We start from the raw sequence: 23,686 nt of genomic DNA, 5'->3' as shown, positions 1-23,686 counted from the left end.
TGGACGCAATAGCCTTACATTGATTGTGCATAAGCAAATAAAGAACACGCAAAAGTGCCACGGACTTTTGAGAAAATTCATGTACGCTTACGTTCTGCACTGCGTAGCTAATATTGCATTTGGATTTTGCAGTACCCCGACCCTATCCATCGACGATCAACGAGGAGTCCTCTGTATATTCGGATTGTACATACCGAAGCTCATGAGTGAGGAGCTGCATTATGAGTGTCAAGGTGTAGGTGCTGCCGTTCAGGCAACCGCCCAGTTATGGTGGTTCCTTCACACGAGCCGGTAACAACAGTGTAGTTCAATATACTTTCCGATATTTGAGGCTAACGGTCTCTATCCAGAAGTGCTTCCATTTATTTTCAGCTAAACATAATTATTTTAGGCGTTAAATTGTCGATAGCGAGGGCACCATATGAGATCGAAATGGATGTCGACAATGAATCTTTCAGTAGGGCGTTTATTGCTGCCAGAATGACCAAGTTTGGGTGCGAAAGTGTGGCAAGGTTGCCGTGAAAGGGAAATTTACACAGGACCTTCTGGATGTCAGTAGACGTACGAGCGTGCTTAATGCATGCCATACTTTAGCCCCGCGTCATGAAAAACAAACATCAAGGACGAAAAATAGGACAGGAATTAAGAACAGCAATGAGGTAAATGAAGAAATAAGGAGAAAGACCACCGCTGCCGCCCTTTTCAGCTCTGGGAACTTCTGAATGATGAGCTTGTCCAGCAAACAAGTATCACAAAACCACCGAATGACTAATTATTATCATTATGTAAATACTAATTATTAACTATAACGATTATCACTATTATTATCACCATTGTCATAGACGTTGAAATATGATGAATGAATGGTTTTGTGTGTGCTGACGGTTTATTATATAGAGATACTGTAAATAGGGATGCGGTTGCAAATCTGGATACTGCCAGATATAGATCATTGCACAACCTGGTCTAATGATAGCATACCGGGATTATGGTAGTTAATAGTTACTCCTGTTCCCCACACCCATATATATATATATATATATATATGTATATATATATGAACACTGTACAAATCAGACCTGACCTTAGAGACTCCAGTTTATCTATAAACCCAATTAATTCTTCCAACCTAAAGAATGTATTTAGAGACCCAGCTAAAATGATTATAATAACGCTGTAGTTAGTGAACCGATTTTAGCCATGGGTATTATTAATGTGGGTCACTGAACAGCCCAGTGTGCGCACGAATTCGCATAGGTACTCCTAAATTGACAAGAGCATACGCGCCCATCACGCGAAGACAGGACCCAAATACACAAATAATATCGAACTTTTATCACTAAAAACTGGAAAATAAACGAATGAATAGTGAATAATACGCAAGAGTAACCAATATATAGAAAAATTAGACTGATTCTCCACAACCATTTAACTTAGGACTTTCTCTCTCTAGGTATTATTAGACAAATATCCGAACTCGCTTTTCTTTTGTTAAAGCTAGACAGTTTACCCATGAATTAAGCGTATGGGTCAATATAGAAGAATCTTATGAAACGGTCTATATAATATTTCTAGTCGCCCCATGGTATTGTTTCGAGCTCAATTAATCCGTAGTTTTTTTTTTCAATTTAAACCAGATGTTATTCTCTCATATTTCATACACACTCTAAACACACTATATTATTTAAGCGGCCATAGGAATATAACAGACAAAAGCATCGTTTCGGGATAACGAACCAAGTCAAGTCACGTTCTTGATATCTTTCTAAATTATTCGAAAATATGCTCAATTCTGTAGATTTATTCAACGACTTTCCCATCAATCTTTGAGGAGCGATACGGTCATTCTCGCCTTCCACCTACCCCCGCCCTACAATAAAGTGCCTTTTATATAATAACGTTGTTGTTTCTGTGATATAAGGAACGTAGAAGTAATAGACAACAGAGCGAGTTCTGTGTAGGTCAGAGTCGAACTCCCAAAAGCCGAACGGCTTATGCAGTACTGCAACGACCCCTTTGGTCAATGGAAATAGACACAGAAAAGAGCTACTAGCTAATGATATAGTACAGAGAATGAACAATAATTATAAACGACAATTTACCATTACTACGACAAAAAACAAGATTAAAAAATAGAGAAAAATTTAGTGACGCTGGACCATATTGGGCGGCACACAGTGTGGCTTAATCGAAAGCGATTAATGTGAGTGGGTGTTGCAAAAAACGACAGCGAGAGTTCTACAGATATCCAGATATGTAATAGGTTGGCAGGTACAATAGAAACATGGTCTGCCGGATAGATGTTTTTCTAGATTTCACACAAAACATATTTGCCCCTTGAAGATAGGGCATGCAAGTAGAAGATCAAGAAATACAAGTATCTTAAAATTCATGCCCAATGTCTAGTTGATGCTAGTATGTTGCCTCAACGTCTATTACAAAAAAAAAAAAAATGGCCCAGCTTATCGACAAGGACACTAAATGAATAGATTCGAGATCAAGTAGAAAGATTTTTCTCATAGCCCAACTTTTTTTGGATAAACTATTACAAATACTGTTAATCCTTGCATATAATAACGTCGATCGAAATCAGTTGTGCCCTTTATAATGCATGTTCGTTGTTTTTCAACTTGGTATCCAAAGGTGGTGCAGTATAATAATGACAATAGGGTGAACGAACTTCCGACTTCATCGGCCAAAAGTTACGTGAGCGACTGAATCGAAGCTTTTACCTTTTTTTAGCCAACCAGCAAAATCGGATACGAACGGCAGAGGTAACAAATCGTTATAACTAGAACAACTACACGTGAAATATCAAGGAACGGGTCAAGAGAAGTTAAGCCGAATTACATTACGCCGAACTAGAGGTAGAGTATGACCCTATAAATTAGTACCATTTAGAAGATTTGGCTGTTAGGAGGATTGGGCACATACCAAGTTAGAGTTCTCGATGACTTGAAATGAAAACTCGAGGAAGTTGTATCTTGCCGAAGTATGAGGTCCCCATATGGAGACCCATTGCACTTCAAAAGCCGAAACTTCCGCCTTGGATGCGCAATGACCTAAATAATACAATTTCATAGTGGCTGAATTCCTTTGCAAAGACTCTACCAGAATACGTTCACAGGTGTCAGAAAGAGAACTAAACGGATAGGCTAATTGTTTGAGAATTACCCTTAAAACGATGTATGAACTAGACACGCCGATCTATAGCATCTGTCACTGCGCGTTTTTCTAATAGTTAGAAATTTGCGAGACCATTAAAAGCGCTTAAGGGTTTTGTGATATTTTGTCAGTGATGTGATCCTCTTTGACTCCCAAAAGCTTCCTGTAGATGTCCGTTTCTGAAGGCAATATTTCAGTAGGTGCACCAGTACACGCCAAGACCCGACAAAACCTAAGCTAACGTATTCATTTAAACTCATGCCAATTAAATGAATCTATTCAAATCGCGCACCGGCGATATCGGGAAAAGAGTCTTGTGCTTTGAGTGTTGGCTATTGGAATGAATGTGGTCCAACCAATTTTATAAAAGATTTTCTAGTGTGAAATTGCTTGAATGAGAGGTGGGTGCGTCAAGTCGATCGTAAACAACATGTAACAATCGCCGCCTAATCGCGCTAAATAGTAAATAAATATACTCTGATCAAAATGAAGGGGTGCGCTATAGCTCAGATCCGAGTGCTCAGTGGCTGAATGCGTTAGGAAATGGAGTTCGCATACGTGTTACTACGTGTTCTACCGCGCGTTGACTTCGTGCATAAACTGTCGCTCTCCGCTCGAAACTTCCCAAATGAATATCGGGCCGTAGGGGAGCTCTGGTCTGCTCAACACAGTGTTCTTCTGACAGATCAACAAGACAGTAGATTACGGAAAACAACAAATCAACAAAACATATAAACTACTGCTATTGTTAATACCACCACAACTACAGGAGTGTGTGTTATTCGTGGTAACAGTTCAGTGATTAGCATGCGCTAAGTTGTATTTACTGGATGATGAGGATCCTAAAAACGAAAAGTGTAAAAAAATAAAAAAATAAAAAAAAAACGACCGTTGCCGCCTTTAATAGGACGAGCAGTGAACGTCATTCTGACTATCGTTAACAACTGTTATGAGGCTCACCTGAGAGCATGGCGTCCACTGCGATACCGAATGCCTGTAGGTGCGAGTGAGGGTCAGGCCTCATAGCGTTTTGCTCTCTTGTTATTCAAATACAGAAAAAGGAGAGAGAGGTGAGCGATAGCTATCAGCGGAACACAGACGATTTCCCCTGTTCAGTAAGCGGTATGTTAAGCGAACATAAGTAATGCTACTTGGAGAATGATAGTGTTAAACATCCTTAATTATGAAATATATTATAAAGGTAATAATTCTAATTATAAATAGCACCACAAATGACAGTATCATTTTGCGAAGACTTTTATGGGCCGAAGACGGTGGCGGCATCATCGGTAACGAACGGCAACCAAGCACAACAGCTACATAATGATTGTGCCATTAACTATTAACAATAACACTAATAATACTAATTAATATTATTAAATGAAAGGTAATAAACATTTTGATGAGCCAGTTTTTAATAAATAAACTCATTGCCTTCATTACGTTAGTATAGATCGATGTGTATGAAATATCGTAGGAATTTCATATGGGTTTTACTCACAAGCACTGATCCTTTGTGTAAGTCAGCTGCAGTGGCCGAACCGGCAAAACAGGTAGGTAGGTAGGTAGGTAGGTAGGTGTATAAGAAACAGACACGAGTAAAGGTGTCGAATAATTATTTAATGTACAGTCTAGAGCATATAATGGAGTAGTCGAGTTCATATTTGCTTTTTCGCGTACGATGACCGTGGCTTAATTCGGCCTAACTCTATCTCCGACTTAACGCCTTTCCCAAAACGTTTCATTTGTCTTCTACTGAATTTCCAACTATTTCCGAACAACTAGCTCACGCACTTGTATATATAAATAAATACTATATATATAAAATATAGTATCACGCATACTCATGGGTGTTCCATGCAAAATTTCTTGGCAAACATATCATGTAATTACTCGCCCGTTGCTACACATATATAGCCTAAATACTGAGACTTGTTTTCCAGCTTTGACACATTTTTATGCGAAACTCTTTTGCTTGCATGTCAGACATCAGCCAGAGACGTATCTCTCAAACCTACATCTCTTTTCTGTAACTATATGTGATTTAATTACTATTTCTCTATGTGACCCGCTCTTGCGATCAACACAACGTCTTTTTTGTAGCAATTTCACCTAGGGTACAAACAAGTACGGCAAAGTAAGCTAAATGCGTCAAAGGTACTTGCCGCCATCTTTCACGGTGCCTTTTTTGACAAAATTTTTTCTGATGACCTTCGTCCCGTCACTTGTGGCAGGTTGACGTTTCGTATGACTAACCTAGTGACTAACAGTATTGAGTTCCGTGAAAATACATTGGGCGCCAGTTCTTTTGCCAGCGATACCATTTTCATAAGTTCTCTGGCACAGGTGTATACGACTTTAAAGATCTCTTTTGAAACAATAATCCATCATAAAACCGACTCGTCAATTTTCACAGTCGTTTAATTAGATTTTTTAGAAAATGTTTTATCCTAATATTTGGACTTTTCTTGTAGTTATGCTTAAAACTTCAAATTGCTATGTTATCCAATTTACAAGTTATAGATTCCTTCATACAAAGATTGCCATCCTCTAACCATTTGAATATCGTATCAGCATGGTGCCATAAAGTTCATTTTCGGATTATCGAGGTCCACTCGCACGCTAATTAATTTTAACAGACATGACAATCTGATTGCGATATACGTTCTGAGCCTGTCGCCTGATGCACCACAGCTCAATATACGGATCCGTCATGAAACAAAACACGTCTGATCCGCATCGCCGGCAGTCATCCAAGTATTTTCTTTAAAGTGATCATAAAACGTTGCAAGTATAGGAACGATGTAGTAAGTTGTCAACTCCGATATATTTGGGACCCTTCGTCACTACACTAGTTACATCGGAAATCACGAAGTATTTCGCCCAAAACCTCTCAGATTTTTTCCATATTTGCTGATGATGACGTTTATTTGCTGTTGTTATATTCTGGAGACATAGCCATGTTATTTTTGATTGATTTTATTTCCTCCACGCCGGCGCGGCTGTTGGAATCGTACGTTCGAATTTTAGAAATCAAGAAGCTCTATAATACTTAACGTAATAATTAATAAACAATAGCCTAATAAACAAGTTCTTATAGGCGACTGTTACTTAAAGGTGAATAGAGGCAGACGAATTTGCAAAAGATTGAGAATTTAACTTGACGTTACAAAAAGAATAATTTGAACTTTGAATACGACGGGACAAACCTTAATTATCTTTAGCTTACTATTTCTAAATAATAATAATCGCTATTTATACACAATACATGGAATTCTATTTGCTAAATTAAGTTAATCAATTACTGAAATAATAGTCGTTAGGTTGTACGCAATCTCTGTGCTTCAAGTTTTACGTTCGGTATCGCTGTTAAGTATTTACATGTAAGTTCACCAGCTCATTAACCCTGTTGCAGATACCCTTCCGCGCTGATTACGTAATCATGCTGGAACGGTTACATTCTCATTTTGAAATATCCACGCAAGTTAAATGTAATAATAAGCAGCTTACTTACAATTAAACCGCTATCACTGTCGTTACCATACGTTCTGCTGTCTAAAACAACAATTCATCTCGACCTAAACGGTGTCAAAATACGTGCTATAAAATTAATTCCACCTTCTACACAACGCCAGCTTGTTAAAATTTTATCTAGTTCCATCTGTTGCTCGGGCGCGGGTCGGCGACTGGACTGCCATCAGCCCGAGTAAAAAGTAACCCTGTTTCATTTGTTGAGATGTCCTTAGAAACGTTTTTCAAGTTTCACATCAGCATATTAGGGAATTCTGGATCTTTTGCTTCGTTAGTGGGAAAAAAATGGAGAAACCCCATTTGATGCGTTACATTGAAATGATTTTACATTATTCTACACAGTGATGCCATGTTCATATTGGAATGTCGCACTAACCTCTTACATATTCTGCCCGCCTATCTATCGCGGTTAACCTGTTATTACATTGCATTTTTAGTACTAGAAGGATTAACTAGTTTCAACTTTGAAACATAAATTTATAGAAATTATAGCTCTACTAGAACGTAACCTTCTGATCTGTCGTTCTGCCCTTTGCTAACACAAACCTATTGGGCTGGCAGCAGCCGGCCGTTATCCTGTTAATATTGCAGACCGGCCCACGGCTGGACCTGTCACGTCACGTTCGTTTGCCCGTCTACTCTATATATATATATATATGGAGTGCCAATGTGATGCTTCGTATTCCGTGCGAAAGACGAAAAGAAAAAATATGGGAAAAGAAGTAAGTATAGAGCCGACGTTTATTCCCACGATTGAGTCCGAGAACTCTCTGCGAATCGTAGTGCGTTCACCTTAAAGAGAATAGGGATAACTGTCATTCGTACGATTGGGTTTAATGCAGTAGCTAGCGAGCCATGTTCGACTTCATAAGCCCGTGTGGTCGCTGAGACACTTTTTTTAATGATACCAGTGTACTACAACACTTTTCTTCAGCACGTTTCTTGCTCATTGATGTTAACCAGGATACCAGTTCTTGCACCATTATTCCGAAAAGTATTAGCAGAAGCCGAAGATTAAAAAACAGATTTTTGTTTCCCGTATCCAAATTTTTCGTATTCACAAATTTGAACTTCGTTTTAACAAAAAATAGGACAAGCAACTGATATAAAGCGTTGCCAAATTATCATTGGCTCTCTAACAGATCGCTAAAAAACTCTGATGGACATTACGCTTTACAGGAGAAAAACAGGCCATCGACAGAGGTGCTCTGCCAGTCTGCGAAATCTTACGGACGGTTCATAACACTTTACAAAAAAATCTGCTCAAAAAAAGCCACCCTGTAATGACTAATTTGGGCAGATGGACACACCCACACGTACATATATACTTCGTTTTAATTATGCAGTAGACAGTAGAGGCAGGTTATTGCTTAAACCGCAAATAACTGAAAAAAGCTGGATGGCGAGAATGCCCAGTAGACTAGTAAAAGCGCTTAATATGGTCTAATACCACGATATGTACTTTACTATATGGGCGATTATATAAAGGAAGTGTATTATACTATAACACGCCATATTCTATCATTATATCGTAGCGAGTATGTTGGGTTGACGACAGGCGAAGGTCGGTATCAGCGCTTAGCATAAAAGGCTAATTAAGCGCACAGCTGTACTTAATCAAATCCAGTGGACACGATACTGAGGACAACTAAAACGGAGTTGTCCTAGCTATTTGCGTCAGGCAGAGTAACGACCTGTCTTTATTGTAGCTTTGAAAAATGTTTTGTTGTCATTTGCGAATATCGGGTAGATAGCAGCTGGTACTCAATAAACAACCCGAGGGGTTGGGACGAGTCAGTCGCTGAAACTTTGTAAATATCGGCATAGTTACTTAGAGATCAGTTTTTTGTTTTTTTTTTTTTTTCACACAGCTCTATGAGTTACCGAGGGTATGTTGTAGCATTAATGCTTCCGATGTTTAGATTAATAAGGTGAATTTCATGTTGATTACCATCATTGTTTTTGATCTAATCCAAACGATGTGAAATACAACTAGAATTTGTTTGAAAAAATATAGTTGAGGTCGAAAAAGCAGAACTTCTAGTCCATTCCGTGTAGGTATAGGCCATTGTTCGCTTGGAAGTCTAGTTATGCGACGAGAACTCGGAGAACCGGGGCAAATGAGAGGAACGGCCTGAACCAGACGGATGAGAAGCGAAATGGAACTCCGAACTCCTAATTCCCTTGCGGGATTGAGAGAGAGACCTAGTGGAAAGACCCGATGGAATCGAACAAGCCAAGTAGAGGAGCGGAAAGGGGATGTAGACACGGGGCAGGAGCCCGTGGAGTCTATGTAGACGGCAACCAAGCCGTCAAGAAACAGGCAGGCCCAGAAAGGCTGGTCACGTTCGCTAATACATCTCAACGGTATCGCCACATCCACACTGCGAATGGTGGAGAGAGGAGTTTAGTTGACACGCACACTCACCTATCCCCAAACCATCCCAAAGAGATCCACACCATGCAACCCACGATCTTCCAGTCAGGGGTGTCGCGCCGTTACACGAAAACCAATGGGACTTGAACTTTCCAATGGTATTAATAAATCAACCCTATTCTAAGGCTATCCAGTTCACCAATACGTAGATGAGTTGCGACGAATGTCGCAACGAAGGTTAATTTATTACGTAAATTACAGTAAAAGCATAAATTACAATTACTATATATATAGAGCTATAGGACAGGTCGGAGGACAGATGATTACCAAACGAATAGTAACTTCTTTCGTATCATCATTTTTACAGTCGTAAAACAAATACTAATAGATCGGGCAGTCATTTAGTAATTAATTTCGATGTTATAATAAAGCTATAATGGGAGCGTGTCTGGCAGATCCGTGCTTCGTATGTGTAGTTCCAGAAGTGCAGCGGCTATGTCGTAGCATTTTTGCGCACGCATTTCCTAGGATACAGTATCCTTACGCGTGTCATCATAAGTACGGCGATCCTACTTCTTTAAACAACAGGATATTGCACAAGACTGTCAGTACTTGTGATCAAGACGTCATAAGCGGATAACAGCCAATGTTGGATTAAGAAAGAAAGCGCGTCGCAAGGCCATGATACAAATGACTTGAGATTTTCACGTCCGAACATATCTTATAGCTTGAGTGTTATTCGCGAGAACTTCATGGCTTTTCCCATTAGCAAGTTAAAATGCACACGGCTGCAGTGTTGCTTAAAAATGTAGAAGTACTGTACAAAGCACAGCAAAACCGGTCCGAGGCTAGTTGTGGCCCTAATACGAATCCCTAATACGAAATTATGGCCAGCTGATTTCCTACGATATAGGATCCTCCCTAGCCATTACAATTTTAAGGAGATCAACGTTTGGTCCATTCTCGACACTTACCGGTTGTGTAACGGAGCTTGTACACTAAAAGCGTTATTAATCTTATCTAGTCGGCCTTTCATCGCGTAGCTTGTTCTTTATTTAGCTTTTTTTTTATAGGGCCTTTGCTTATTTATACTGTGTACACCTAATGCTAAAGGAACAGAAAGGCAGAAAGGGCGTATTTGAGAAATATATGGTTTACCCGTAAACATTTCCCAATAGACTCTAATGCGAAGCGGTGTCTTTCCTTACTAGACAGACTGTGGAGTTCAACAGCTGCTTCGTTGAGATGTTATCTAGGACTTCGGCAAAGAACCGAATGCTTTTCGCGCTCGTACTATGGCCGTAAGATAAACTGTGGCAAGTCTATCTGCGACCAAAAACTTTGAGAAAGTTATGTTATTTGTTACGATCAATTGCCGCTCAACGTCAATTTAATTCTATTTGAAGGATAAAGAGTAATCTTAAATTATTTTCACAGTTATCAGAGCTAACTGAATAATGTCGACTAATATATGGTAAGAGCTGTTCAGAGGGGTACACATCCATATATGCCACACGGTCCTTATTAGTAGTAAGTTGAAGCTAGAGGTTAGAGTAATGTAAATAAAACATTAAGAGAACCTAGAGAGCAACAACAACGTATCAAAATGATCTCTGACGCTTCGTTCTACCAATACTCTACAACTGAAAAACTTAGTAAGCATTTGTCACTTCGTCCACTCTTCGTCAAAACATCCGGTTCACCCCTTATTAATGCATTGCTATACATTATGTAGCAAACGCTTTTTGCGTCCTGCTTCTCCTACTTGTGGCTTGCATACCTGTCGGGCAATATGCAACTGCTGTCCAAAATAATCTCGTATACTTTTTATACTTAACGTTTCATTCGCTCTCACACGTGTGCAAGGTTTGCACTCATGTGCACGGGCTCGCCGTCCGCGCGTGACTTCATTATTTTTCTGTAATTTAGAGATGACGTTGATTTATGACGCACCAGAATTACCTATGTTGTTGGTTAAATATCCAGTCAATCGAAAATATTATAAAAAAATAAGCGGGAAGTGTATTACAAACACAGCTTCAAACGATAAACGCGCGCTCCCTCGTCGTCACCTAGCTATTGTACTTCTGCCGTTTACTACAGAAAGCCTCCTATAAACTTATCTCTGCACAGTCTATATACACCGTTCACCTTGTCTCTACCCTATCATGTGTTCAAGCCGTTGATAATCTCACAACCATCCCTAATGGAGGTTCCTCTTTTGACCTACAGAAGGTGAAAAGTAGAATGTACCCTTTGTCCATTGTTTCAGTTATCAGGTTCTTACTTCCAATACTATCATCAGTAACTACTTCAGATGGCTAGCTTCTTAATGAAGTTAATGAAATGTGTCCATGCTCGATTTCAAACTTAGACCACCACGCTAGGTGTTCAAATAGGCAAACACGTTACCATTACGGGGACGCGTTTTGAAACATCTAAACCCTCTTAATCTTCAAACTTGAACATCAATTGGTCGCACTCTGTTGCTGGCATGCTTTTTCGCAGCCCCATCTGTAGTACTATACAACTTGTTAATATGAAGTATGTTGTTTTTTTTTTTTATATACCTCACCAATTCAGTTAGTTGATTTATTAATAATAGATATGAACGTATTTTAAAACCTACGCAAACAAATGAGCTTTCGAAGTTCTTATTTGCTCTTCGTAAGGCACTGATGCGAAGCGTAACGTTGGCGCGTTTGTTTTATTATTATACCCCAGGATCCCGATGCATTTCACATACGCGTACAAGTTAAACATTATGAAGATTATTAAAAACCTTTGTAACTTTAAAAACAGGTACTTTTTTTGTGGCTTTAATGGCTTTTCGATACGGCGAACACTATCAACTGACTCATCGCCTATTTGCTAGTCGTGATAATAACAACCATTTATATAACAATGTTTATCTGTTCATTTAGTATTTGTTTTAACGCACGTTTATTTACAGGCCTACATGCAGTTCTCATATACAGAGGAAGCGTACCTACACAATATTTAAAAAATTCCTCATGTCTTAAAAAGGAAGTCCTCCTGATTAAAATCTGTTGAGCTTACTCTACCCACAAAAAATCAATTCTGAGATTGGTTGCAGTCTCTTTTTTATGTCGTATATTTGCCCACGTAAAATTTATAGCCTTCGAAGTGTAGGGTAGTTCATGTTGGCGACACGGTAGAGCTTATGTTCTTAAACCTAGTCATGACACTCAGTTATGACCTATGATCAGGATTAGTGGAAACCGATGATCGTTTAATCGAAAATGCTGGGCGACAGGTTTCAGCCACAACTCTGACTTGGCATGAAGGTGTATTTTTTTATTTTCTGTTTTACGCAGATATCGCATAAAGGCCCCAGCACAAGCGTTTAACTACAGGCAATTTTTTCACCCGTAACAATTAGCCGTGTTGATTAGATGAACTACTATAGATAATCTTCTGTTCCATAATATGCTATCGGTTCCCGGCTGATTTACTAGTTGCCTAGTTAGGTAGCTGGGTCAATTCTAACATAGCTACAGAGTGATACGGAAAGACCCGTTTGCTGTTGTTGCTGGTACCTTCGCTCACGTCTGCTGCCCTTAGGGATGTCGTGGTCCTGTGTTCGTTCGTCCTCTAAAACTTCGTTGTTTTTTTCATTTTAGCTTCTTTGGATTTCACCTCTACCTCCAAAGCCTTCTGCTGACTCTCAAGTCCGAAAGCTGGAACCCCTAGGCCTGACTGGCAGAGAACGCTATGCGAGAACACGTAATAGACAAATATGTTCGTCACTTTATGATATTTAAGATGTGCTAAACAGCTATCATAGACATTCATCTAATTCGTATGTTAAAGATCACTAAATAAGCAAATTTTTGAGCTGAACTGGTTAGCAACAGTTAGCTCATTGGAAATTTTCCAGAAGAGGAGTACTCAAGTATTATTTATTTGGACTAAGCGTCGATATATATATATATAACTCTGTGTCTATCCTACCTCCTGCTATCTGTCCTCCTGTCTATCCTCTACGACCAGATTGGTCCCTAGAGGTAAATTACTAAACGGTAAGGCGGATCTTTAGCAGATTACCAGAATTTTTATAATTGCACAAGATAGAATTAATTGGACGAATATTCTTTTGTGGGAAATTAGTTTTTCATCAAAAGTGGTCACGTTAATTTGACCAGACCTGTCGTACTTTACATTTGGCTATTTTAGGTAGTTTTATGGCTTATGTCTATAAGAAGGTTGCAGGGATTAAGATAAGCTATCTTTTTCAGTGAATATTTTCCACTGACAAAATGGCAGCCGAGTGTACATGTAGGTTTATGTAGAAAGGGTTGTTTTCGTTACTAACCGAAAGCTTTTGCTAAACCGAATTAAAATGCTTTACGTGTTCCTCTACGCAAATCTCACTTTCACGTTGAAAATGTCTCACAAAAAGCGAAAACTCAGTAGGGAGCTCTACGAAAGCAAGATTTTCTTGACGTCAATCGACAGATCTCAACAAACTAAGTAAAAATCTAATACATGTCCCTGAATATTTCGATGTAAGAATAGTCAAAAGCCCGTTGTGGGGTCTTGTTTACGTGACAGTGGGGCACAAATGGGTTTCGAGCTATTTTGAGCGAATTAGCGAGAAAGTTAGAAGGTTGTGGCGGCTATTATGATGAATATTTAGGTGAAACAGTTTTTCTCCAAATTATTTTTAAAAGATTCCTCAAGAAAAATGTTAAAATACAAAAAAATCTTTTCTTTCATTGAGTGCCGCTTTGTTGACACATCCTTTACATTAATCGACGGGCTGAGTAAACACGTAATATGTAAACGTACATCTTAGATTAATATTTTTGATCGACGAAAACTTAATAAAACCCTATCAATCGAATTGGTTTGCTTGTCTAACGATAGGATGATAATGCGTCTCGAAAAGTTCTTGAGCGCACCCTCAATAAACGTCGATCGGAAAGTTATAGGAGGTGATGAGATAAACACTTCTCTTCTTCTTACTTTTTTTTTTTGTGAGATACCCTGTAAAAGATATTTTGGTAAAGAAACGAAAATATTGAAAGCACTATTTCATTAATGCCTGTTCTTGACACCAGTCAATAGATCTAGACGGGCCGAGCAAAGGTGCAATGCATCTTTTTACAGCTAAATTTAATAGTTTGGCGTGAAAAAGGCCAAAAGTACCTTTTTCGCTCAGGTGACAATGGTTAGAAAAACGTATGTAAAGAGCTGTTCACGGAAGTCTATTAAAAGCTTTCGAGCTGAATTAAAATGCAATACATATTCATCTATCTAAATCTTAGTTTTCGGGTCAAAAATTCTGTTTAGAAGGTGAAAATCTGACATGAGGTACAATAGATCTCGACCACTTGAATAAGAGGTAATACTTACATCTAAATTTGGAAGTGATACTTTTGATTAGAAGGTGTGAAAATCCCGTTGATCGTGTTGTTTTGTCTATATAACGGTGAAGAAGAGAAATTATGTTTTTTTGAATTTCTAATAAATGACAATTGAAACGGTTTGTGTAACATTAATTGTTGTAAAATTTTCCTCCTAATTAACTTCTAAACAAAAAGGTGCAATGACTTACTACTCAAAGTAAAGCAACAACCCTTGAAGTTTTAGTGAAGTAAAATTAACATATCAACGGCGAGATGTCCACAAAGAATTCTCTTAAAACAATTAATTGATTCTTAAAAGGTGGTGTCGTCTCAGAAACATAGTTTTCGATTAAAAATTGAAGACCACCTCGATTCACCAACGTCCCCTAGAGGTCGTTGCGAAAGCAAAGGAAAAACCTAGCTATCCTGTTGAAATCTACCAGGAGTGGATATATCATCTAGAATTAGCTGAGTCAAACGGGTTGGAGCAGGGCAATCGCAATAGGGTAAGCGTTGATGTACATTTACTAACGTTTATGTTAGACTCATTGACCTTTTAAAGTGATGGGATTGAAATTATTTTTGGTGGGTCGCTAAACTCTCATACAGAATAGGGCTGCGCGTGAGATGGGGTTAATTGGATGCATACTTTTCCCCCGGGGGAGCTTGTCTTTCTGCGCCTAATGTTAATTTAGGCAAATTGATTATCTTTGGTGTTCGGCTCAATAACTGTTAAGAATTTGTCAAAACTTGAGCCGGAAATTTGCTTGGCTTTTCAGGTTACATCAAACAGACGTGACGCTGAACTCTTTTACGTTTCCATGATTTAACCGTAAATTAGTGATTTGCCGAAACCTGAATAAAATATATCTATAAAACTAACATCGATTCTATTGAGACGACGTTAGAGAGACCTTTGTCTTCCTTTGATATGCAAGCAACCTAACTGGACTGATGCAATCGATTCCGCCATCGCTTGAAATGATAAACACCATTTATTTTGTACGGAAGAAGCAGTACAGAACGTGAATGCTACTATGTGTTGGTAAGAACAGAGCGTATCTAACGAAAATCACTGCTTTAGCTGCCATCCTTTTATATAACGTTTATAACAATAAAAATAACGCACTGTATTCTAGAGAGTATAACGATATATGGAAAGAGCATTATTATGACATCATTTTTGGTAAAAAAAAAAAAGTTTCAGAAGTGTATTACAATCTTCAGTTGAGTGGCAATTTAAATTAGAAAAAAAATAGAGAAGTGCGTGTATTATATATACACTATAGCGCTTGTCCATAGAAGTTTGAATAATGTATTTTGTAAGAATTATGTTGCATAAAAACTCCGTTATGTAAATAATTGTATCATAAAAAAGTTTTTGTGTCCGTAAAAATATAGCCGGTCACATAGGCGCACAGTCGTCGAAGCTATCGTAGCCGAAAGCGACAACAGAAGCGGCAGAAAAATAGACGATCGGCGTCGCATTGATAATAACATACGAAAGAGTCCAATGCGAAAACGATCCACATACGTTGGCCGTATTGATAAGTAATAGACTGCTATAACGTGTGCTTCTTCCAAGATTAAAAAACGAATTTATATTGTATGGAGGAAAAAGCTCAATTAAGTAACATACAATTGCCTATGGGACTGTACGGGTGCTCGAGCAACAGCGAGCTCTAGTAAAGGTGTTCCGAAAAAATACCAGACAACATAAGTATCTATTTCAGACGACTTCACTCAGTGTCAACGAGGAGAGCCGTCCTCCGGAAGGAACCTATAATTCTTCATCAGTTATCACAAAGTCAGATAGCTGACGCCGCAACGTAGCAGACGCTTTCAGTTTCTTCAGATCTACTTCATGGATCCATAAGACAGTGCTGAACGCCGCGTACAAGTTTCGGGCCATCTGGAGTCACCTTATGCTACCCAAGCGGCCATTACGACCTCTATAAATAAACGAACAATTTACAGATATTCTTCGAATCAAATCTACCTACAGAATCTACTATTAGATGATGATGGTCAGCATAGGTACATGCTAGGCAGCGTAACAAACTAACTATATCTTCATAGAATCATAAATCGCGGAGGTTAATTAATCGCCTGTTACAAGTAGGTCGTCCCTTCGAAAAACGACTGATCGATATGGCAGCAGCCTTGGGAATTATTCGAAAGAATGAGAAGTCTCTACACACACACTCTAGACCACATATAAGGAATTCACCAGCGCCGTAAACTACGAAAATTAGTTTATAGGCGTTGACCAACGTTCCATCCTATAATTGTCACTCAAAGACGAATTAAAATATATGGCAGGACTTCAACAGGAGGTTATGATGCAGATTTGTACTTACGGAACCGTGTCACTGACAATGACGTACCATACGCACTGGCCATCACTTGCAAGCCTCTTCGACGAAAACCAGCAACCTGAAAATCGATTAGAATTGATCTGAAGGGTATTTCAGCTAAAGAAAGAAAAAACAAAGACTATGTGCATAAATTCGACAGCGTTATTATTTATCTTACAACAAAAAGGATATCAAATAAGAGTACTGCCACACCGCCACATGTCCATATTCTAACTCGATGAAAAAGATAAACTTCGAATCAATCAATTACTGATTTTACAAAATGGGCATTCAAGTAAAATGACAAAGCAGGTTACAGCGGTCCATACCGAAGATCGTGTGAAGCCGTTGCGTAAACACTATTTATTTATCGATTTATACTTATCGTAAAAGCAACGTTTTTTAAGAAAGCACCTCTGTACAACTGGTCGAAACCAATGAAAAAACAATAAACATAACGGCATTCATGTGTCTTTGCAACCAGCACGAATTCCAAGAACATTATTCTTCTGCGCCAATTCTACACCAGGGCCAATAACAAAAGAAAAGAGGACTTAAAAGCTACACGTTTCTTACTTATTACCAAAATGTATGACCTCGCATCCCTACGCAGCGAATCTTTGAAGGGCAATCTATCATTTGCAATTATAGTCTCGTAGCGTTAATGAACAGGTATCGTTCGATTTAAAGCGTTCATTGAACGAAGTTTGCCTGCACAAAAAGGACTACTTTTCGAAGACGACACGGGACTATGGCGGATGTCAAACAAACGCATATGTTATATGCAAATTGAGCTCTATTCGTGATCATGCTAACGTTAATGACGACAAGTTGTCAACCGGTTAAACATATAAAACCTTTTTTAAAAATCCGATGGCTCAAAATGAAGCCTCACCACAAGGACCAGCTATCGGAAAATAACATGGCTCCTTCATGTTGCAGGCATCCATCATGATAACACTCTTCTTAGACACTTTGTAATCAAATTAAGAGACGTTATTAAGAAGAAGATAGAATACTTCAAGCTACAAACCCTTTGTGAATCCTGTTCACGTTGAGGAAATCACAGTGTGTAATGCAGACAGGAACCGAAAAAACTGCAGATCTATTTAGTACAAAGGCATTTATTGCCTGGGACGAATATATCATGATTACCTCTCATAGCCTTTGATATTTTGTGATATGTGCTGTAGGAATGAACTTTTTCGGGGGTGATTTTAACTGTATGCTCGGATGATTTTTGCCAGTTGCCACCTGCAGTCAATCAAGGTAGGGATACCGATAAATAAGACATCTGTGTCCAAACTCCCAGCCTCTATTTGTGAGACATCGTTAAAATGAAATTTTCAAAAAATATCAACAATTCCATTAAGCTGGCTGAAAACTCTGCATTAGAGCGGGGTTCTACTGCACAGTGCATCGACCCTACCTACACGCCGATATCATTAAGAAATCCTAGACTCTTTCGTTGGAAAAATACGCCGTAGTTCCTCGATAGTCTTGAGATGTCTGCATGGCCGCGTAACTTGCAGCAAAAAGAAAAAGTTTACCAATCATCCTTGTGAGAAACTTGTATGAGCTGTGAAATGACACACGGATGATCGTTCGCGATCCGTGTGATCATCCTGTTATAGCGAAGACTACAAGCTTAACATTCGAAGACCTAATCGTTATACTTCCAACAATTACTCTTAATGACTCTTCGAGAAGACGACGAAGTTCGAACGACGTTGATTTTCGTGATGATATGATTCCTGTACTATGATACTTCGCTTTGATAATTGGTGGAATACAACGACGAACTATGACAGACGTTTTATCTCTTTCGAAAAATCCGTTATTCAATTATGGTCAACAAACGACACGGTGCTCTCCATCGCGTGCGAGGCGCTCAGATCGTCAGGGTCTACCTTGACAATAAAAATACCATAATTTGCAGCGTCTTGCGACAATTTAACTTTACTAGGGGCTAGCTTATTCATAAATCTGCAAATATACAGTTATGTCAATGAACATATGCATGGCTTGGAACTGGAGGGCTTGGAATTGGGGGGCTATGGCTCTGCGACAGCAGCAAAAAAAAGTGATCTCACTCAACAAAAAAAACATTACCAAACACAACCAAGAGCGGACCAAGCAGTCCTTCTCGGGACTCCTTGACACTGAAAGATTAAATCAATTAACGCGAGAAAATTTTTTCTTCTAGAGCGCCACAACTCTCCTTCCAGTCAGTTTATATCTATATATACATATATGTGTGTGTGTATTTGTTCGGACCCTGGCTAAAACAAGGAACAGAGTAAAGCTGTTTCGAAAACGGACCTTGCGTCTTTTACAGGGGAGGTGGTATCGTAAGCATTAAAAGGAGACGACATACAGCGTAGAACTAATGGGAAAATACCTCAAATTTACTCAGTAGAATTAGGTCGTGAGACAGTGAATCTGAGCTTTTCTAACATTTTCCCACAAACATAATTCTTCTACTTGCAATCGAGGTATGCATCATCATCGTTAATGGCCTTCTGCCATTAGGATGATACGTTATTTATTCGACTATTGTATCAAAAAGAAAGGACGTTTCGATGTCCTGCACAGATTTAGATAAATTTTCTATTAAGATGCTATCGATATTGAAAAAAAAACGTGCTACTTTGTGAAAGCAATATCAGGTGAGTGTGGCGGATAACAGAGTCCAAATGCATTTGTGTCATTATAATTCTTGCGATATAAAATCGATCGTTATCACGTGTTACAAGTGGTTTTTTTCTGTTCCATAATTTTGACTGCTTAGGGGGGTCTGTGTAACCGTAATCGATAAAGCAGCACGCACAATTCCATCGCCCCAGCCAACAGATACCACAAAATACAGTAATTTTGCATATGCCAAACCCGAGTGCTAGCATCTACCCGAAGTAAAACAGTTCAGCTTTACCACAGTTCTTAAGCCTTTACCTTCGCAGCGGGTTTTCTATGAGACAAATTATTCTGGGTCAGGTGACCCACAGTGTTTCCCTTAGTAGGTCATTTATGGGATACAAGCTTTATACTGGTGGCGCACTGTTTTTCCGTTTGTTCCATACAGGACTTAATGTTTGTACACCACTAGAGTTGCCAAATTTTCTATGGCTCACTGCAAATTTCCTGCCAAAAGCCCGAATAACGATAACCGACCAAACAGAGTCATATTCCAAATAAGTGAATTTCGGAGTCGAATACAACCGCAATACCGCTATAAAGTAGCGCCATTTTGAAATACGGGATCAATGTTCCCCGTATTTGCTACGTAGACATTGGCGCACTGTAAACATAAACAGGTTGTTTATTAGTAACATGTTAGTTCTGAGCGCAACGGCAGCAAACTAATGATACAATCTGTGTTCGTCGTAATCGGGGGTTCTAATGATTAAATAGAAAAGCTAGTGCCGTTAAAGCTTGTAACCGTAGCCAAAAAACAGTTTACCAAAAAAATAGGCCTACAACGGTCAAATGCAGAGGCCATAAGAAGGGCGTAACCAATCAGAATGAGATTTTAATAGCAAGCGAATTTGGCTGGTTCAATCTAAGACCCGAATCCTGGTAGATTATAACTGGAACCTGAAATCTTAGTTGGTGATGTCAGTCCGATGGATGCGTTGCATTTCTAGCTTAAGGTTAAGAGAAGTGCGGTATACGGTTCGAGGAACAACTTCTGGGAACGCTTGCTTCCACATCCCAACTATAGCTGAAAGGGGTACAGATATGTTTTCAATTTTAAACCTGGATTTAGATCATAATATGTTTGGTCATGCATATAAATACTAATTTTCTGTCTTTCAGGACAACAAAGTAAGCTTTTTAATTCAAGTTACTCATAAACTTACAGAGCTAGGCCATGTAGTAATATATGCGGTTTAGTGAATTTCAATTTTTATCATCAGAATCAACAAATCGTAAACGGATTGGCGTTCTTTGTTCGCTGATGTCGTTTCTATCTGTGACACGTATATATCAGTGTGAGGCAAAATATAATGGAAGATATAAACGTCACCACTGGTGCATGGGAGCGCACCGTTAACGTATACTGTGAATACTCGCTCCTCTGACATCCGATTCGCGCTCAGGGGGCCTATTGTTGAGTTTCCGTGGCCGAGAGTAACAATGATGATAATTGTCATTTAAAACGGCCCCTAGTTAGGATTCAAAAAACGTCTCATGTATGTGGCACAGTCGTCTGGATAATGAAAGTCTGCTACGCCAAGCAAGATAGCAATAGTATTGATAGAAATAAAGGTTCTTTATCTAGTGCGACATAATAGCCGACTTTGAATCGCTAAAGGCATCCTCAATATACCATTTTCTACAGAGTGTACTCATCACTTTTAGACAGGCAGTGAATTAGAGCTGCATGTCTTTTGTACGAAAACACCCATCGGGAAATGCTTTATCGGGCGCTATCTATTTTGATTGCACGTGGTGAACGAGCGCAGCGTCCAGTACGACGACGGCATACTTGTATTTTAGAAAATATAAAAGGCATTTGAAACATTACATGCCTTTAGAGCAGTTTGTCCACGAGCGGCAAACATATACGCAATCCCCAGACGCCTGGCTACCTTAAAATAGAACGTAGCGACCAAGCTACATATATAGTACATTTATGACGAACTAAAAACATCTCTGTTAGCTCATTCAAATAAGTAGCATGTCGCCGCTTCCATTGTCGTGTGGTAGACTAGCACTTTGCTCGAAAGGTGAAACATAAAATAAGTACATATAAAACCCGTAATGGGAAGTTCCGTTAGAATCACGTTCAAGACTCGTAGCAAAAATTGTTCCTAGCGAAAACACATAGAGACGAGATAGTTCCCTAAGTCGGCTGCTCTGCTTGTTCACAAACGTATTTCTTCGTTCCCAATCTCCTACACTGAGGAGGGCAGCAGCTGTAAACTTTCACTTTGTTCCGATGAATCGATTTCGCTTAAGTCTCTGGACTTTGTTAAAGGCGTCAACTCAAAGGAGAGCAGCGCGCGTTGTGTGTACGAATACAGAAAATCATTAACGAACCTCCTATCGGCTAGTTAACATGAGTGCCGCCTCGTTTTTTTGCTTAAGTACACTATAACCATTTTTTTTTCATAAACTGCTTGCTATTCCGGGAACAATCAAGAAGACGAGAAGCACGGCAATGAGCAAACACTTCAACTACGAATTCTAGCGAATATTGAATTCAGTTCAGAGTGCCTGCCTTCAACAACATTATGCGTTGAGGGCGCGTTTATCAGTTGCGTAGCTTTTTAAAATGGGAAAAAATATCCTTGACGCAATTAATCCGATGGTGTCTGATCGGTCGATAGTATCGTCGATTTGCTTCTGAACGAATTAGCCATTTAACGAGCTTAAAACACCTGTTTGCTTCTATATTATCGGTGTGTTGTAAATTCGTGACTAGGCCAATATGTATTTCGTAATCTAGCTTACGGCTGCAACAGGACGTACAGATGAGATTAATTTTGGACACGCACAGTGTTAATGATGAGCGCTTTTAAAATATAAAAAGCTTGTCCTGTTATTGCCCCTTACATACTTTCAACTGAAGATAGCTTTATTTATTATCTGAAAGCTCGCGTTGGACGTTGATCAATATCTTCTCGATGCCTACACCGCAGATCTAATATTTGTTGAGTCTCCTTGGCTAAATTCGCAGCATACAACATTGTATATGTAGTCGTCCTGGCGGCAATTCAACTTGATTCAGCCATTGCTTGTGTTTATATCACTTTAATATCCGCCTGAAATGAGAACCTGAAAGAGGAAAAACCAAAAATAGGCCATAGTCGTAGCCTTTGTGCAATATAACTTCAACTTGATCTTTTCGCTCAATTACACTCGGCCTACTGTATTTAGCCACACCGCAGATAGCCGAAATAGTATATTATTCGCTCATCCTTTGGCCTTTGTAAAGGCTGTTGTATATCTATTTAGATATTCTTCTCTATGTGATGAGTTAGATTTAGCATAATATTAATTAAAGAATCGGCTGCTAGCTAACAGATAGCCAATCGTTTGTCTTCCAAAGACACTCTGAGGTAAGATCTGGGTACGATGCTTGACTCATAGATTACAGCTGAGAGGTTTCTATCTTAAAAGGATAGGGTTCTTTTCAGAAGCAGTTTCAACATTTTGTTTCAATACATAACCATTCTTCACGCCTAACCGCAAAGCAGGTCTCGTTGTTCCTTATAAGAATGTTCTAATTTTGCTCACAATCTACAAATGCTGATCTTTCGCTGATAATCGTATTTCAAGTGGACTTGCTTGAGGTTACTGACGGCAATACGCCTAGTTAGAATTTCCCAGTTATCGCTGTCTCCTTTTAGTCATAAATAACCCGACAATGTATTGAAGAATAAAGATTTACACAATTTGCTGTCTTCAAATGTAACAACTCGTGTCAAATTTTTTTCAAATGTAACAAAATGTGTCGTGTGCTTTGTGGCATATCTACCACATTCGTAAACAGGTTTATTCCGCCCTGAAACCTTCTTGAATATTTGTATGGATTTAAATGAATGGCAGGTTTAGTCTTAAGCCAGGGCAGGATAATGTATATTTTGTTTGTTTCACCGCGAGCCAGTTGTATCTAGCTTTTTCAAGTAGTATTTAAGAAGTACCATCTACTGATCTTATATTAGATAAATTAAAAAATATCTCTATTATTACCAACTCACGCTGTTATAAACTCCATTAATTGAGTCAAGTATCGTACAATGGAGAAGGTGACCAAGCAATATCCGACAATTATCATAGTTTAGTAAGGGTATATATAATACGGTTGTGTTTGTTCCCGCAAGAATTGCACTCCTCTCTCTATCCATAATAAATTAATATCGTTATTTTTTAAGCAT

General features: G+C 38.9%; 1 protein-coding gene and 1 long non-coding RNA gene across 4 annotated transcripts in view; one reads left to right on the top strand and one right to left on the bottom strand.

The window, feature by feature from the left end:
• Window positions 1-4,591, top strand: part of LOC111243847 (cell adhesion molecule Dscam1-like) — a 123,651-nt gene extending 119,060 nt beyond the window's left edge. For all 3 annotated transcript variants that reach the window (XM_086978887.1, XM_022790055.2, XM_086978888.1), the window contains one exon: window positions 133-4,591. In XM_086978887.1, coding sequence (XP_086835013.1) covers window positions 133-206 — 74 coding nt within the window. In that variant the 3' untranslated portion in view covers window positions 207-4,591. The remainder of the gene's footprint in view (window positions 1-132) is intronic.
• Window positions 4,592-20,603: 16,012 nt separating this feature from the next.
• Window positions 20,604-23,686, bottom strand: part of LOC147757766 (uncharacterized) — an 11,195-nt gene continuing 8,112 nt past the window's right edge. Inside the window, exon 2 of the long non-coding RNA XR_015321279.1 lies at window positions 20,604-22,583. This is a non-coding gene — a long non-coding RNA (uncharacterized LOC147757766). The remainder of the gene's footprint in view (window positions 22,584-23,686) is intronic.

This window comes from Varroa destructor, unplaced genomic scaffold (genome assembly GCF_002443255.2).
Source record: "Varroa destructor unplaced genomic scaffold, Vdes_3.0 BEIS01000002.1, whole genome shotgun sequence".
NCBI classification, from domain to species: domain Eukaryota; kingdom Metazoa; phylum Arthropoda; class Arachnida; order Mesostigmata; family Varroidae; genus Varroa; species Varroa destructor.
The sequence above is the reverse complement of the archived record's forward strand: the minus strand, read 5'-3'. Positions and strand labels throughout refer to the sequence as shown.